General features: G+C 42.3%; 1 protein-coding gene across 2 annotated transcripts in view; it reads left to right on the forward strand.

Moving 5' to 3' along the window:
* Positions 1–16,218, forward strand: part of LOC120018309 (serine/threonine-protein kinase PAK 4-like) — a 34,949-nt gene that overhangs the window by 14,898 nt on the left and 3,833 nt on the right. Inside the window, exons 1-9 of one of the 2 annotated variants that reach the window (XM_038961436.1) lie at positions 3,884–4,171; positions 9,777–9,998; positions 10,456–10,676; positions 10,799–11,246; positions 11,389–11,832; positions 12,161–12,294; positions 12,937–13,063; positions 15,742–15,867; positions 15,961–16,095. In XM_038961436.1, coding sequence (XP_038817364.1) covers positions 9,798–9,998; positions 10,456–10,676; positions 10,799–11,246; positions 11,389–11,832; positions 12,161–12,294; positions 12,937–13,063; positions 15,742–15,867; positions 15,961–16,095 — 1,836 coding nt within the window. In that variant the 5' untranslated portion in view covers positions 3,884–4,171; positions 9,777–9,797. Of the gene's footprint in view, positions 1–3,883; positions 4,172–9,776; positions 9,999–10,455; positions 10,677–10,798; positions 11,247–11,388; positions 11,833–12,160; positions 12,295–12,936; positions 13,064–15,741; positions 15,868–15,960; positions 16,096–16,218 lie in introns of those variants that run through there. The other variant, XM_038961437.1, reaches the window with a different exon arrangement.

Genomic DNA, 16,218 nt, shown 5'->3' on the forward strand with positions numbered 1-16,218 from the left:
AGTCTAATAACATAGCTTACAGAGCCTTCAGAAAATATTCACACCCCTTATTCCACATTTTGTTGCAGCCTGAATTCAAAATGGATTACATTTTTTCCCCTCATCTGTCTACACACAATACCCCAAAATGACAAAGTGAAAACATGTTTTTTTAGAAATGTTTGCAAATGTATTAAATGAAATAACTAATTTACGTAAGTATTCACACCCCTGAGTCAATGCATGTCAGAATCACCTTCGGCAGCGATTACAGCTTTGAGCCTTTATGGGTAAGTCTAAGAGCTTTGCACACCTGGATTGAACAATATTTGCACATTATTATTTAAAAAATTCTTCAAGCTGATTGATCATTGCTAGACACCCATTTGCAAGTGTTGCAATAGATTTTAAAGACGATTTTAAGACAAAACCAACTTGGCCACTCAGGAACATTGAATGTTGTCTTGGTAAGCAACTTGTGTATATTTGGCCAGTGTCTGTTGGAAAGCAGACTAAACCAGGTTTTCCTGTAGGATTTTGCTTGTGCTTAGACCTATTCAGTTTCTTTATCAAAAACTCCCTTGTCCTTGCCCATAACAAGCATACCCATAACATGATGCAGCCACCACCATGCAGCCACCACCATTTGGCTGTCCCAGTGTTGAAAGTTCTTAGCATGGCAGTTGCGTTACATTTGGGCTCATGTCGCGTACATTTTAATAACTTACAGTATTGGGATTTTTAGACATGGGTTACAACTGCCATATTCCTGTTTTCAAATGATTTATTATATATTTTCAGTGGTGGGAAAAGTACTCAATTGTCATACTTGAATAAAAGATACCTTAATAGAAAATGACTCAAGTGAAAGTCACCCAGTAAAATACTACTTGAGCCAAAGTCTAAAAGTATTTGGTTTTAAATATACTTAAGTCAAAGGTAAATGTAATTGGTAAAATATACTTAAGTATCAAAAGTAAAAGTATAGATTGTTTCTTATTCCTTATATAACCAGACGGCACAATTCTCTTGTTTTGATCTATTTATGGATAGCCAGGGGCACACTCCAACACTCAGACATAATTTACAAATTGAGCATTTGTGTTTAGTGAGTCCACAAGATTAGAGGCAATAGGGATGACCAGGGATGTTCTCTTGATAAGGGTGTGAATTGGACCATTTCCCTGTGCTGCTAGGCATTGAAAATGTAATGAGTACTTTTGGGTGTCAGGGAAAATGTTAAAAGTACATCATTTTCTTTAGGAATGTAGTGAAGTAAAATGTGTCAAATATAAATAGTAATGTACAGATAATCAAACTAGTACTTCAAAGTATTTTTACTTAAGTACTTTACACCACTGCATATTTTGACGACCAAATTGACATTTAGTGAAAATGGATTTGTTTCCTGATACTTTTTGTAGAATTATCGCAGAGCGTCCATTGTTTGTTGCGTCACCTAACACCCTACCTTTAGGATAGAAAATCTATTCTAGCTCTTATGTTGTGATTCTCACCAAATATGTTGTCTTCTTACACTTCAAACCCCACAGTTGAATAAACAGATTATGAAGTTTTCTTAGCACATTTTGAACTAAAAACTCAATTTTGGAATTTCTGTGCGTCCTTGGAAATCGCTATTCAATATTCCCAAAACATTTACATTTAAGTCATTTTAGTCTCTTATCCAGAGCGACACATGTTTTTTCTGCAAACCATCTTCTCTCTTTTGTGGTACCAATGTGAGGGTTTATGGCAGGGGAAACAGTGTTGCAGTAGTCTAGTGGGTGGTGCACGTTGGCCTAAAAAAGAGAACCGGATCACACAATTCAAGCAAACCTAACTCAAATCAAATCTCTCAATGGTCTCAGTTCGGTTTGCTATTTTCAGTTCGGTTGGTCATTTTTGAGGGGTCTGAATTTCTTTGAGTGTTCACCCTACAAAAAAAATTGTCTTTAAGGTACCAAGTGAGAACATCCTTACACTCCTGGTGTTACTATGTTATAGTCAGGGGTTGGACCCAGTACGGGCACAGAACAGAAAACTGTAAAATAACGACATTTTTAGAGGAACAGAATCAGAACCAAGAACGAAAAGTGATCTATAATGTTCCAGAACATAACCTTTATTTTAAACGGATAGAAGCCAGTTAATAAAGTTTTTTTACATTACGGAGAGAGAAAAATCAGTCCCACAAACGCAATAAGGCGCATATGCAAAGCCCGCACTCTGTCACTAGAAACATATTCCAGTGTCTGACTGCCAGCTAAAAATCTTTGTGTGTAAACTACCTGCTCCTCCCCCTCCGAAGCATACTGTAACCTACTGACGTTTCAGCGTGATTCAGAAATTAGGACAGATTTTGAATGAAGAATGGATTACATTTTTCAATGCTAGTTACGGATACTATAGTTATGTTTCACATTAGATTTGTTAACTACAAAAAGGTATATCTTGTTTTTAATTCTGGTGGCTTCTGCCCACACAGTTAGCTAGCTAGCATTGGTCCAACGTTAAGTCAACTCTCGGAAGTTCAGAGATAATCAATGTTGCTCCATAGAAGCCGCTCCTCCATAGGTATAATTCTGTGGGCCTAATTCAGATAGCTAATGCATGCCATAAAATGCCAGCGCGTCAAGCCTAGCCTCCTCCACCCTCTCTCAACCTGCAAAATGTGTTACATCTTCGCCCTATACTTTTCTAACCATCGCGCATGTAAACAATAGTGCTGAGCTATTAACCAACATTTCATTTTTTCATTATTTAAACAACTAATTGATTAACATTGGTTAATTTATTTGGGGTTACATTACTTTTTTTTCCCTGTGAGCTTGATGTGTAGTTTATGTAGAGATAAATTAGATGAAGCCTGAACTGTGCGATGTAGTAGGGAGTTGTAGTTTCCAACAGGCCAATATTCTACATAGTTTAGTGCAGAATACTTGGTAATTACTTACAATGACCATAATCCATTGCGCACCCGCTTAAACTTGTCGGGTCTGTGTGGAGCAGACACCGAGACAGAGAGAAGCGATAACGCACAAGATGGAGAGGATTCGAAGCAGTTGCTTCGCGAGCCTGAAAATACATGATCTAAGTGATTGATGGTCGGTATTCAGCAGTCATAAAAGTAAATAAGGCATTCTTTTAAGAATTACTGACAGGGATTTTGTCAGAGAGCATAGGCAGCAGCTCTATATTGATAATATGACTTGGAATGAAATAATAGTAATCAAGTAAAACAAATATTTTATTAAAGTACAGTGGGACGGAACGAAATAAATAGGGGTTCTGTTCAGAACGAAACGATTGGAAAATAATTTCTGTTCCAACCCCTATTTATAGCATACTGTATTCCTTTGCACATTAGCAGCAACTCATTATGATGGAAGTCAAAGGGGATCATTACAAATCTCATTGGTGACATTTGCTTCATCAGCATTATTTGATTACGTGAACAGTTTTGATGGAGGAAGCTACTATGCATGTTTTTGTTCCATGAGAGGCATTTCTCTTCGCTGTTTGCTTGTGTTAATCCGTTTACAATCCTGTTCAAATTAGCAGTCACTGGGTATTTCACAAGATGCCATTTAAAGCCTTCATAAAACAGTGCTATAATAAATAAGCGAGTACATTAGTATTTACCAGTAGTTGAACATTCCAGTTTCCCACTACTGTGGCAAAGTGAGTCAAGCTTTCAGTTTGGTCGTGTCATATAATAGATTACATAATAATATCGAGAATGATTTGTCTTGCTTTTCAACCACAATGAATAGTTCGAAGTTATGATCATTGAACAGACACACCACAGCTAAAGGCAGTGGGCGTTCCTGGATTTGAAAGAGTCGACGTGAGTCTTTTTACCCCCTTTTCCAGGTGACGTCATGATACTGGCCCGCATTTGTGAAACCATCGGAATGCGACAATTGATCTTCTAAGAGATTTACAGTTCTGTTTCGGATTAAGTTATTTATAACTCGTTCTGTCATAAATGTGCCTTTGGGTAAATACGGCGTGTGCACTAACCGCAGCTCTTTATCGATTTGAAACGCTGCGGAAATAACTTCTTGATCTCACTTTGGGGAGTCTTCTCACAGAGCGAGGCTGCCTGGATAATTTGTTCCTCGTTTGTTCTCATGCGTGACTGTGAAATGATATCAATTGGATTGTATCGCGTTGGATAGACGTTCTGGTGAGTAGATCGTAACCAACGTGTTGCTTTACTGTGGTTATTCATTATTTTCATACTTATTCCTACGTCAAAAAAGCGAATAGAAGCTAACCTAAAATGCTTCTCGACCGTGAGAAGTTTAATCTCCGCTGAAAAATGTATCTTTACTTCTGAGGTCTAAACACATTCATAAGATTAGCCAGCACGTTATTGAAACAACTTATTATAGCGGTCAAATCCAACAAATTCGCTATTTACAGCCATTATTTTAGTAATAAACGCAATGATTTCTCACTACACATTTCGCTACACAATCTTTACCACCAGCATGTGGTATTCCATGCGTAACATCTGGTATCTATTCACTCCTCCCACTAGACGTGTGCTTCGTAAACCTGCTGACGTCTGTTATTTTTAAATTAATATAGTTGTATTTTGCTAAACAATCATGAAACACTACTTCTCCAGTGTTTCTTCACATGTAAACAACTGTCAAAGTCATCCGAAACAACGGGATTGCACTCAGGAAATTGCGGGAGGTAGGCTACACCCTGAAGTAACAATATTTTTCAGACTAGCTTTCATCTCTTTGGTAGTGTGTTTGCAAGTTATAGCCTAACGTACATGTTTGATGAGTGCTTTTTTTCCGAAAGTAATGAAAACAATGGTGTAGTAGTAATTTAGTTGGATCTGACACTGTCAGTATAGTCACACAAGCACGTGGGTTACATGCCGTATGGGAAGCTGGTATTCTTATCTTAATTCCTACATTTACTGTAATTGCTCACAGACCTACTCCTCGTTTGTTTTACAGCAAATTGCAGCCCAACACCAGGCTTGGTAAACAACAGATAGGCAAGACTGAGAAACAATCTGGCTGTAATTGGGGGTCGGTTCCAAGGTCACACTGTGTTTGCACTGCACTTTGTAAATCTGCGAATCTCAGAGGTAGAATTCAGTTAGTTTGCACTTCTGACTCAACACTGGGCAGTAACCTCAAATGAAAGATGGCAACAGTAGAGCACGCCCACAAACATCTAGACTAGGCTACATCCTGATAAGCTGACAGAATTATTGATGCTACAGGCAGAGTGATGCGGGGGCAAGGTGAGACAATTCCCTGAAGATGTGTGACCTCATCACCTCTGAACCCAGGTGCAACTCGGCTGCATAGTGTCCGAGATGACACAGCCTACTGTTTTGCATTCAGGAGAGAGCGCAACACACTGAACATTGCAGAGAGAAATGCAATGAATATAGTTGGCATGACATGATTCATGTCAAAGGCATGTGTGTGTTGTACTATACAATATAGGCATATTCCTGTATGAACACAAGGTTTTGCAATGTTGAACAATGGTGAGACCATTAAGCCAGGTGTGTACTCTTAGACTCTGACATAAACATGTGCTTTTGTGATTAGCTATGTCTTTCTCAAACAGTTTCATACAATCTCTTAAGTCTCCCCTGGAAATGAGTCATCACCTGAATCTATCTTTGGTTTTGAAATGTGTTTACATGTCCTTTAACCTCCCAAGTGTTGTAGTCCAAAAATTGTATGTGAGGTATGCCTACATGGGAAAGAGGAAAACCATTTTGAGTTGGCAGAATAAGGCAGTTGACGAGTAGACGTGCCGTTGTCCGGGTCTGTGTGGTGACAGTGGAGTCTGAATGATGAGGCGTTTTCCTGTTAATGGCCGCTCCGTCAGTCATGCCTGACTGTTTATCCTCCAGAGTGGGCCTGCCCTGAGGACAGTTGTTTTGATGTTAACTGGTTTGACCGAGAGCCCCGCTTCAAAGAGTTCAAATTGGGTGTTTTTGCTTTGCTACATTACAGACTTGACACACATGGCTGTGCCTAGATTCTGGTGGAACACCCCTTGTGCTTGGACAGACGGTAGCTCTCTGGCCATGACCCATCTGGGTCTACACTGCCACAGAAGTGTCTTTCTTGCTGCTCACCGGTGCATAATAGTATGCTAATGTATTGTGAGGGACTCCATAACCGGGAGAGTGTGTTTTGAACTTTACGTTTTTTGTTCACTTTGTGGGCGGTTGCAGCTCTACTCTACATACACAGAGGGAAATTATTCATGAATGGTAGTGATATATAAGCTAGGCTTTATGACTGCTGCTTTACTGACAGACAGGGAGAAGAAAATGGAGATAATACATTTGAAAATGTGCCCATCTTTTGTTTTTCTCTGGGCCTCTTATTTCCTGTCCTGTATCTGTCCAGTCTGAGTGCATGGACACCTGTCTCTTGCTCCCCCTGCTACCTTCTCCGTAGGGGGAAGTGTAGAACACGGAAGAGTGATTTTGTCTGTCCTAGGGCCTTCTGGGGGAGGTGCTACTACACCTGCTGCTGTGACTCTCAGCTGGGCCTCACCTGTTCAAACCTGTCTCACCGGTGCACTGCCTGCAGACTGCTGCCTGAGCTCCACCATGTGGTCTGTGCTGCTCTCCACTTTCATTCAGTCACTTATCCTGGGGGAAGGCACCGTTTTATTGCTGTTTTCGTCATCTCTAATGTAGTTTCTGATGGTATTTGGCCTTCTGGCATTGAATAATCCTTTTTCCTTGGCTGTGTTAAAATATTTCCCCCATCGTTGCTTGGCTCCACTAAGACAGAGTTTCAGAGGAGCAACCGAATACTTCAGCAAACCACTTTACAAGCCTGTCAGCAAGATTCAGTCGTGTGGGGCTCTGTGGTTGCTGCTCAGTATGTTTGCCATTCAATCTGTTTTTGTAAACCGATAACTCATCTAGCAGTTTTTGTAAACAACTAAATGATCTAGCAGTACTGTCAGTAGCCACTGCCTTATTTGATATAGTCATCATGCTGACTTGTGCGTTCAACTCTGACCAGCAGTAGTGGCTTTTAAATAGTTAATGGAAGGCCCATGTTGACCTCATCTGTGGCCCTTTTTGTACAGGTTAGTGCAGATGGGTGGATGATCCCATTGCACTTCAAACATTCGCTGAGTCAGTTCTGCTTTATGGGCCAGTCAGGCGGTATTCCTCAGCCCCTCGCCAAGCACCCCTTCCCTGCAGCTTGGGTGGATCTAGGACCGTGGTCAGGAACAGGCAGTATATCGCAGGCAGGCAGCCCAGCATTTGGATTCAGGGAGAGCCTCCTCTCTGATATCTAAAGCAAGAGAAGGAATCCGGAATGTAAAAGGTGTGTGTGTGTGTGTTTGAGTATAGAGAAATACGCTAGAGGGAAAATGTGCTAGGAAAGGGGAAGTCATTTTTCTCTACAGCTGGGGTCCTTGGGCTCACCTCAGAGTAATACTTACCTGACTAATACATTTCTTGTCTCTGAAGAAAATTGCTGCAACTTGTAAAAGCTATTTGTCTTTATGGGAGGTCTCCCTACAAATTATATTGTCATTTTCTAATGTCAACTTGTGTAGGTTACGTACACGGTTGTGTACTCTGATTGTTTATCTCTCTGTGCATTTGCCAAAGGACATTCACTCAGTGTGATTGTGTCAGTCTACATTAAATGGTTTTCAGAGATGCTCTCTAGTAGAGGTCGACCGATTTTATGATTTTTCAACACAGATACCAATTATTGGATGACAAAAAAAGCCGATACCGATTAATCGGACGATTTTAATTTTAATTTATTTAAAAAATTGTAAAATGTTTTTGTTTTTTTAAACACTTTATTTATTTATTAAAAAACACTTTTTTTATATATATATGTGTAATAAGGACAATTACAACAATACTGAATGAACAATGAACATTTTTATTTTAACTTAACATGATACATCAATAAAATTTATTTAGTCTCAAATAAATAATGAAACATGTTAAATTTGGTTTAAATAATGCAAAAACAAAGTGTTGGAGAAGAAATTGTGCCATGTAAAAAAGATAACGTTTAAGTTCCTTGCTCAGAACATATGAAAGCTCGTGGTTCCTTTTAACATGAGTCTTCAATATTCCCAGGTAAGAAGTTTTAGTTTGTAGTTATTATAGGAATTATAGGACTATTTCTCTCTATACCATTTGTATTTCATATACCTTTGACTATTGGATGTTCTAATAGGTACTTTAGTATTGCCAGCCTAATCACTGGAGTTGATAGACTTGAAGTCATAAACAGCGCAATGCTTGAAGCATTGCGAAGAGCTGCTGGCAAACGCAGGAATGTGCTGTTTGAATGAATGCTTACGAGCCTGCTGGTGCCTACCATCGCTCAGACTGCTCTATCAAATCATAGACTTAATTATAACATAATAACACACAGAAATACGAGCCGTAGGTCATTAATATGGTCAAATAGGGAAACTATCATTTCGAAAACAAAACGTTTATTATTTCAGTGAAATACGGAACCGTTCCGTATTTTATCTAACGGGTGGCAGTCTAAATATTTCTGTTACATTGCACAACCTTCAATGTTATGCCATTTTCTGTCAAATTCAGGCGGCCCAAACTGTTGCATATACCCTGACTCTGCGTGCAATGAACGCAAGAGAAGTGACACAATTTCCCTAGTTAATATTGCCTGCTAACATGAATTTCTTTTAACTAAATATGCAGGTTTAAAATATAGGTTTAGAAATATACTTCTGTGTATTGATTTTAAGAAAGGCATTGATGTTTATGGTTAGGTACATTCGTGCAACGATTGTGCTTATTTTGCAAATGCGCTTTTGTTAAGTCATCCCCCGTTTGGAGAAGTTGGCTGTCTTTGTTAGGAAGAAATTGTCTTCACACAGTTCGCAACGAGCCAGGCGGCCCAAACTGCTGCATATACCCTGACTCTGTTGCACAGAGCGCAAAAGAAGTGACACAATTTCCCTAATTAAAAGAAATTCATGTTAGCAGGCAATATTAACTAAATATGCAGGTTTAAAAATATATACTTGTGTATTGATTTTAAGAAAGGTGTTGTTTATGGTTAGGTACACATTAAATCACCCGTTTGGCGAAGTAGGCTGTGATTCAATGATAAATTAACAGGCACCGCATCGATTTATATGCAACGCAGGACAAGCTAGATAAACTATTAATATCATCAACCATGTGTAGTTAACTAGTGATTATGTTAAGATTGATTGTTTTTTATGAGATAAGTTTAATGCTAGCTAGCACCTTACCTTGGCTCCTTGCTGCACTCGCATAGCAGGTAGTCAGCCTGTCATGCAGTCTCCTCGTGGAGTGCAATGTAATCGGCCATAATCGGTGTCCAAAAATGGCAATTACCGATTGTTATGAAAACATGTAATCGGCCCTAATTAATCTTCCATTCCGATTAATCGGTCGACCTCTAGTCTGAAGTGTGTCAATGGCCGATTGGCAAATCAAGTTTTCATGCGTTAGCCTCTCAGCGCTATTGAAAAGAAGCAGGACATCCTTGATATTATCACTTATCATCATGGACTGCTGATGTGTTTACCACTGTTCCACTGCAGCCCCCAAAGTCATTCCTGGGGTGTATTCAAAAACGGAAGCAAACAGACTGAAACGGGGAGGGAGCAACTTGAAATTGTCAAATAAAAAACTTGTTTTTTTTGTTGCAAACTGTTTTTCCTTGCAAAATGTTTTGCTACGGTTTACTACGGTGTGCACTAATGAATACACCCCTGTTCTCCTCTCTGTGTTCCAGGTCTGATGCCCGGCTGCCGCCATGTTCACCAAGAAGAAGAAGCCCCGCGTCCAGATTTCGGCACCTTCCAACTTCGAGCACCGCGTGCACACAGACTTTGACGAGCAGGAACAGAAGTTTGTGGGGCTGCCACGGCAATGGCAGTCACTGATCGAGGACACGGCCAAGAGGCCCAAGCCCTTCATCGACGTCACCGTCATCACCACGGTGGAGCCCCGCAAGGTCAGGGTTCGTCACAAAGGGACGTGGGAGGAAATGCGTGTGTCATAAACAGGAAGTGATGTTTTCACTGTAGGGTCATTCTCTGTTGACAAATTTTGATACGTTTTTATTTGTATTATTCTCTTCACCTCATTAGGGATAGAGTACACAGACGTTTCGCCTTTACAGCCTTCTTCAGTGTGTAGGTCATGGGGAAAGGGCACCGAACTATTACTGTCTCGGATTACTGTACGTCAGATTCGGATCACAGTTTGAATGCACAGAACCTAAACAGTAAACATGATTGTCTTCTTTCCGAAACAATCAACACAGCAAATGCAAAAGACATCACTGAAAATAGAATCTGCCTGTCATCATATCTCTTTTTAGAATGAAGCTGTGACTGTCCAGGAAGTCTCTCTTGTCCTGACTGGTATGATCTCAACCCCTCCTTACTTGGTGTCTCTCCCTCCTGTAGACCATAGTGCGGGGTAGTAAGATCGCTGTGGACGGCTCGCTGACATGGCTGCTGGATGAGTTTGACACCATGTCGGTGACCCGCTCCAACTCCCTGAGGCGGGGCAGCCCCCCTATCCAGCCCCGCAGAGACTCTGGATCCTCGGGGGGAGGAGGCCATGAGAACGGGGACCTGGCCCACCGGACACACCACCACCCAGATCACTATGGAGACAGAGATAGGTACAGTGTCGGTAGAAGGGGGGCCAGGAGGTTTTCAGATCTGTTGTAAAATGGCTCTTGTCGGAAATGTTTCCACCACTCCAGAGAGATGTAACCTATTTACCGTGTCTCTGATGCACTAGGGAGCGGCCCAGGACGGACCAGTTAGCTGGTGGAGACCCCCGGCAGACCCAACGGGTACCCCGCTCTCAGAGAGAGGACGGCCGGCCACAGCAGCAGCCCCGGGGCCAGGAGCCAGGCAGCAGGCACCGAGAGAGGGAGCGGCCCTGCCCACCCCCTCCCCCGCCAAAGCCCAGAGACATGGACCCACGGGACCACCACGACCAGGTAGTCCGCAGGGATGGGCCCAGCGACAAGGGGCCCAGCGACAAGAGGCCCAAGTCCAGCTACACAGGCAGGGACAGCAGCCCCCAATCGCCCCGGGATAAGAGGCCTCTCTCGGGGCCCAACATCCGTATGCCTAACCTCCCTGTAACAGAGGGGGTGATAAAGACAGCACAGCAGAGCAGCAGGCCGTTCAACACCTACCCTCGTGCTGACAGTGAAGGAGGAAGAAGCCCCACCAGCCAGGTACTGACAGGCTGCTAGGAGAACACCAGAACGTTGGGTGATATGGAGAGAATGGAAACCATTGTAGCTAATGTTTTATCGACAGACCTCTCAGACATAAAGGTGTTGTTCATACAGTGTCATCATTTTCTCTCCGTTCTAGGAGCTGAAGCCAGCCCGACCACACGAAACACCGTGCCACAACGGTCCCTCTAGTGGCCGCAGCGGGGGCAAAGCCCCACAGCAGGGCCAGCTACGAGGGGACCCCCACCACACCTCCCACCCTGTCCTGGGCCCTGAGCCCCCCCACGGCTACCAGCAGCTGAAGGCTCCCGTTCCCCGCCCCCCGGCCCCTGCCCTACCACCACAGCAGGCCCTCTCAACCCAGAGGGAGCCCCAGCGGGTGTCCCATGAGCAGTTCCGCGCCGCGCTGCAGATGGTGGTGGACCCGGGTGACCCGCGCACCTACCTGGACCACTACATCAAGATCGGAGAGGGCTCCACCGGCATTGTGTGCATTGCCACCGTCAAGAGCACCGGCAAACTGGTGGCTGTTAAGAAGATGGACCTGCGCAAGCAGCAGCGCCGGGAGCTGCTATTCAATGAGGTGGGGACAGTGGTCACTGTAATGGACTTGGATGGGGGTCTTGTTTTTGACCCTGTCATTGACTTAAACAGATTGAGATGATACAGGTTTTAAGATTGTGGATATTTAGGGAATACAGGCCATGAATTTATAAGCTATTAGTTGTGTGATCCATAACCTTTTATAGTGGAGTTGGCTATTACAGAGCTGATTTGCTGACATTTGTAAAAATGTGTCCTTCATGGAGGGTGAGGTTGATGCATATCTTTGCAGGGGTGTAATGAGTGATGTCATATGCTGTGTAATTTCCCACGGTCTCCTTAGTAACTCTGGTTGCTGTGATCTCCAGGTGGTGATAATGCGGGACTATCACCATGACAACGTGGTGGAGATGTACAACAGCTACCTGGTGGGAGATGAACTCTGGGTCGTCATGGAATTCCTGGAGGGAGGGGCTTTGACTGACATCGTCACACACACCAGGTGCATGTCTGTTGATCGGTCTATTGATCGGTGGTTAGTGCTATCCGGAATCCTTGGGATGTCCCTACCCTAAACTCTAACCTTTTTAAATTTCGACTTCAATGGGGTGATGTCAGAGTTGGTGGTACCAAGGATACCGGATAGCAATGACCGTTGATCTGCTTCTCTGACAACTGACCAGCAGGACAAAAGACTATGGTAGGGCTGTCCAACCCTCTTTCTGGAGATATACCATCCTGTAGGTTTTCAGGCCAACCCTACCTAACACCTGATTCATCTAGTAAAGGTCTTGGTGAGTGGTTAATAAGTAGAATCAAGTGTGTTCAATAGATTTGGAGTGAGCCTACTGGACGGTAGATCTCCAGGAAGAGGCATGGGCAGCCCTGGGCTATGGTGATTTAGATTTAAGATTGTCTGTGTTTCATACTAGTCATATAATATTCAACTGCTCAAATCGTAGCTGTTTTTACAATACAAGCAATGGTAACCACTCAAAATGTTTTTTGTTTAGTTATTTGTTTCACCACAAGGTGGTAGTGTCGCATAGTTACACCATCACATCACTGCAATGCGACCTGTACTGTGTGTGTGATGTTATTTCTCTGTCAACTCGGAGTGCTAATGACCTGTGTGTGTGTCCAGGATGAATGAGGAGCAGATAGCCACAGTGTGCCTGTCTGTGCTGAAGGCTCTGTCAGTTCTGCACACCCAGGGCGTCATCCACAGGGACATCAAGAGTGACTCCATCCTTCTCACCCACGATGGCAGAGTAAGTACTCCGAACTCCAGGGGTTGAAGTTCTCCATCACTGCGACAGATTTCTGTCACATTGGGGAGTTTGGAAATGACACAGCCTAATACAGACAGAAGCATGTCTCTCCTACAAAATATATTCCCAAATAAATGTATTCCCAAATATTTTATTTTCCTCTGTTACGCTATGTGCACTGAACTGACATGTACTGTATGATTGTTGATGACACTCCGATGTTCAGATGAATGTAATAGTCTTTAATGTGAACCACAGCAGCGCTCAGCTCAGACAGCGCTGTCAAGCCTTCTGTAGCTGTTGGCAGTCATTCAAAGCCTCTACTTTATCATTCAGGATGGAGCTTTCCAGTGACACTATTTTTGCCATGTAATGTTATTAAAACAAAATCAGACAACCTGATTATTAGAATAGTTTACCTAGTTGGCTTGTTGCGTGTTCTATGTGAGATAAATATTCCTCTCGAGGCACATTCAAGTTGCTAGAGCCATAGGAGGGGAAACGTATTCTGACAAGCAGTCAATGCACAACTATTCTTCATGCAATCACGGGAAAACACTTGAAAGCTGGGGGATCGCAGTTTTACGTTGTTACCACATTTATTTCTCTACTCTTTCAATTGCACGTGGCATCGTTTTACAAATGCAGTTGTACAATTGGAGTTTCAAGCATGGTTTAGGGGCAGCTGCACAACAGAACACTTTAAAGGAGCGTTGTCGTCTTAAAAGGGCAATGACATACTTTGTAATAAAAACAAAAAAATGACATTTTTTCGAGTGAATAATTTATATATTCATATTTATAATAAAATTATTAATAATGACCGTCAGGATGTTGTGTCCAGTGGGGTAAATGGATGTGGACAACCCCCATGCTTCAGCCTATGTACATTTTATAGCCTCTATGCTCATCAGTTGGGCTACAGGTGATAATGCTTATTAGTAATGGCACATCTGATAATATAGACCATGCATTGGTTATATGCACATGCTCCAATATGTTAAAATAATTTATACCAATATGTTATTGGGCCCATTTCTGGAGGTAGAAATGCAATTTTAGATGGCATCATGTTATTTCCATTCATTTTGGAATAGAATGTCCTTCCAAAAATTTACCGGAGCTGACCTTCTCAGTCCTTGATGGAATTGGTCAAACATGATTGTCATGACTTTCTTACTTGAAAGGGAGGTGAACTTGACCCCAGACAATTGATCTGAGATCGACTTCAAGTGTCAGTCATTGGGATTATTTTGTTGCTTTAACCCCTGCCTAACTCTGACCCCAGCTCTGCATCACTACCTCCATCAGACAATTATAAGACTAGAGTATGTACACCAAACTCTGACCCCAACTCTACATCACTACTTCCTTCATAGACACAAATATTATAATTTTCCATGGCAAAAAAAGAAAACACGAAACAGACTGAACTCTATGGACCTTGAAAAACCTGTATGATATAAAATATTGTGTGATATAGGTCTAGCTTTGGGAAATAACTGAATCTGAGTGAATAATAAGGCTGTGTGTGAAATGAAGTCTGATTTCATGTTTTGTTTATTTGACATGATATACTTCAGAGTATTGTGGCAACCCTCCCCATACCACCCAGTCATAACAGGCTTTCATTTTCATATTGAAACGAAAGTCTGCTTTAAAACCATCTGTCTAAATGAAGATATGGGAAAGAGGAACTTGTTTCAGTCATGTTTGTTCCCAAAGTATTGTAATGTAGTACCAGTCAAAAGTTTGGACACACCTACTCATTCAAGGATTTTTCTTTATTTTTACTAATCTGTCATCAAGGCAAAGTGTGGCTACTTTGAAGAATCTCAAATATATAATTTGATTTGATTAACACTTTTTTGGTTACTACATGGTTCCATATGTGTTATTTCATAGTTTTGATGTCTTCTATTCTACAATGTAGAAAAATAGTAAAAATTAAGAAAAAGTAGGTGTCTAAACTTTTGACTGGTACTGTATATGAGAGGTAATGGAGGGCTTGAAGCTCAAGCTGTTAATTTAGTTCTTAATTTACCTGACAACAGTTTGCAGATGATACAACAGTTTGATTGAGCCCAGGTGTCAACCTCAAGCCCCACTTGTCACTTGTAGCTGTCATGGTTAGCATGCTAAGGGCTGCGCTTAGCTCTTATTGTGGTTGACCCAAGGGGAAGTGTAGTCAGTCACCCTCAGCTGTTTCTCGGCAGACGAGTGTGGGTGCGTGCGTGTGTTCACTGGCGTGTTTCATTTCCCCTTACCAATTCAAAGCATGCTTTAGTCAGTGAGCCCTGTTCTTCAGAGGTCACAATTGGCAGACAGGATATTTATCCACCCAGGCATTGCAAAGGTTTTCTCAGAAAACTGTGGGAGTTGTTCTGCTGTGATGTGTAGTACTGTAAAGCCACACATTGCTAGATAGAGGATTGTTCTTTGTACACAAAGGGTTGAGCCTGTCAATCAATAACACACAATGTCCATGTCAGCCGAAAAAGTCTGTCATTTGCAAAGATACATTCTAAAAATACTGCTATGTTTTTAGATAGATTTTTAAAGCATTTGATCAACAGTTACTCAGGTTGTCTTAATCTCAGCGGTGACATTATTTAGAAAATGTCCTGTGTGTGAATTGTAGTGTGGCTCTGACCCTCTCCTCTGTCCCCACCCCCCAGGTGAAGCTGTCAGACTTTGGCTTCTGCGCCCAGGTGTCTAAAGAGGTCCAGCGGCGCAAGTCCCTGGTAGGCACACCCTACTGGATGGCCCCAGAGCTCATCTCACGACTACCCTATGGGCCTGAGGTAAGGTCCCGTCAGTTGTGTCTGTGTGTGTGCGCATTATAATTCTAAACTATCGTTGATCACTGTGTGTATATATAATATTCTACCCCGCAGGTGGACATCTGGTCCTTGGGGGTGATGGTGATTGAGATGGTGGACGGAGAACCCCCCTATTTCAATGAGCCCCCCCTCAAAGCTATGAAGATGATCCGTGACAACCTACCACCCAAACTCAAGAACTTACACAAGGTACTAGGCACACCAGAAAGAGCCCATCTCTCACAAAAGGCCCCAACATGGTTAACAATGTCCCTGTTATTCAACATTTTGAAGTCGATACTCATCCTTTGATGTTGTTTTTCCTTCTCTCTG

The sequence above is a fragment of the Salvelinus namaycush genome, chromosome 23 (assembly GCF_016432855.1).
Source record: "Salvelinus namaycush isolate Seneca chromosome 23, SaNama_1.0, whole genome shotgun sequence".
Lineage (NCBI taxonomy): Eukaryota > Metazoa > Chordata > Actinopteri > Salmoniformes > Salmonidae > Salvelinus > Salvelinus namaycush.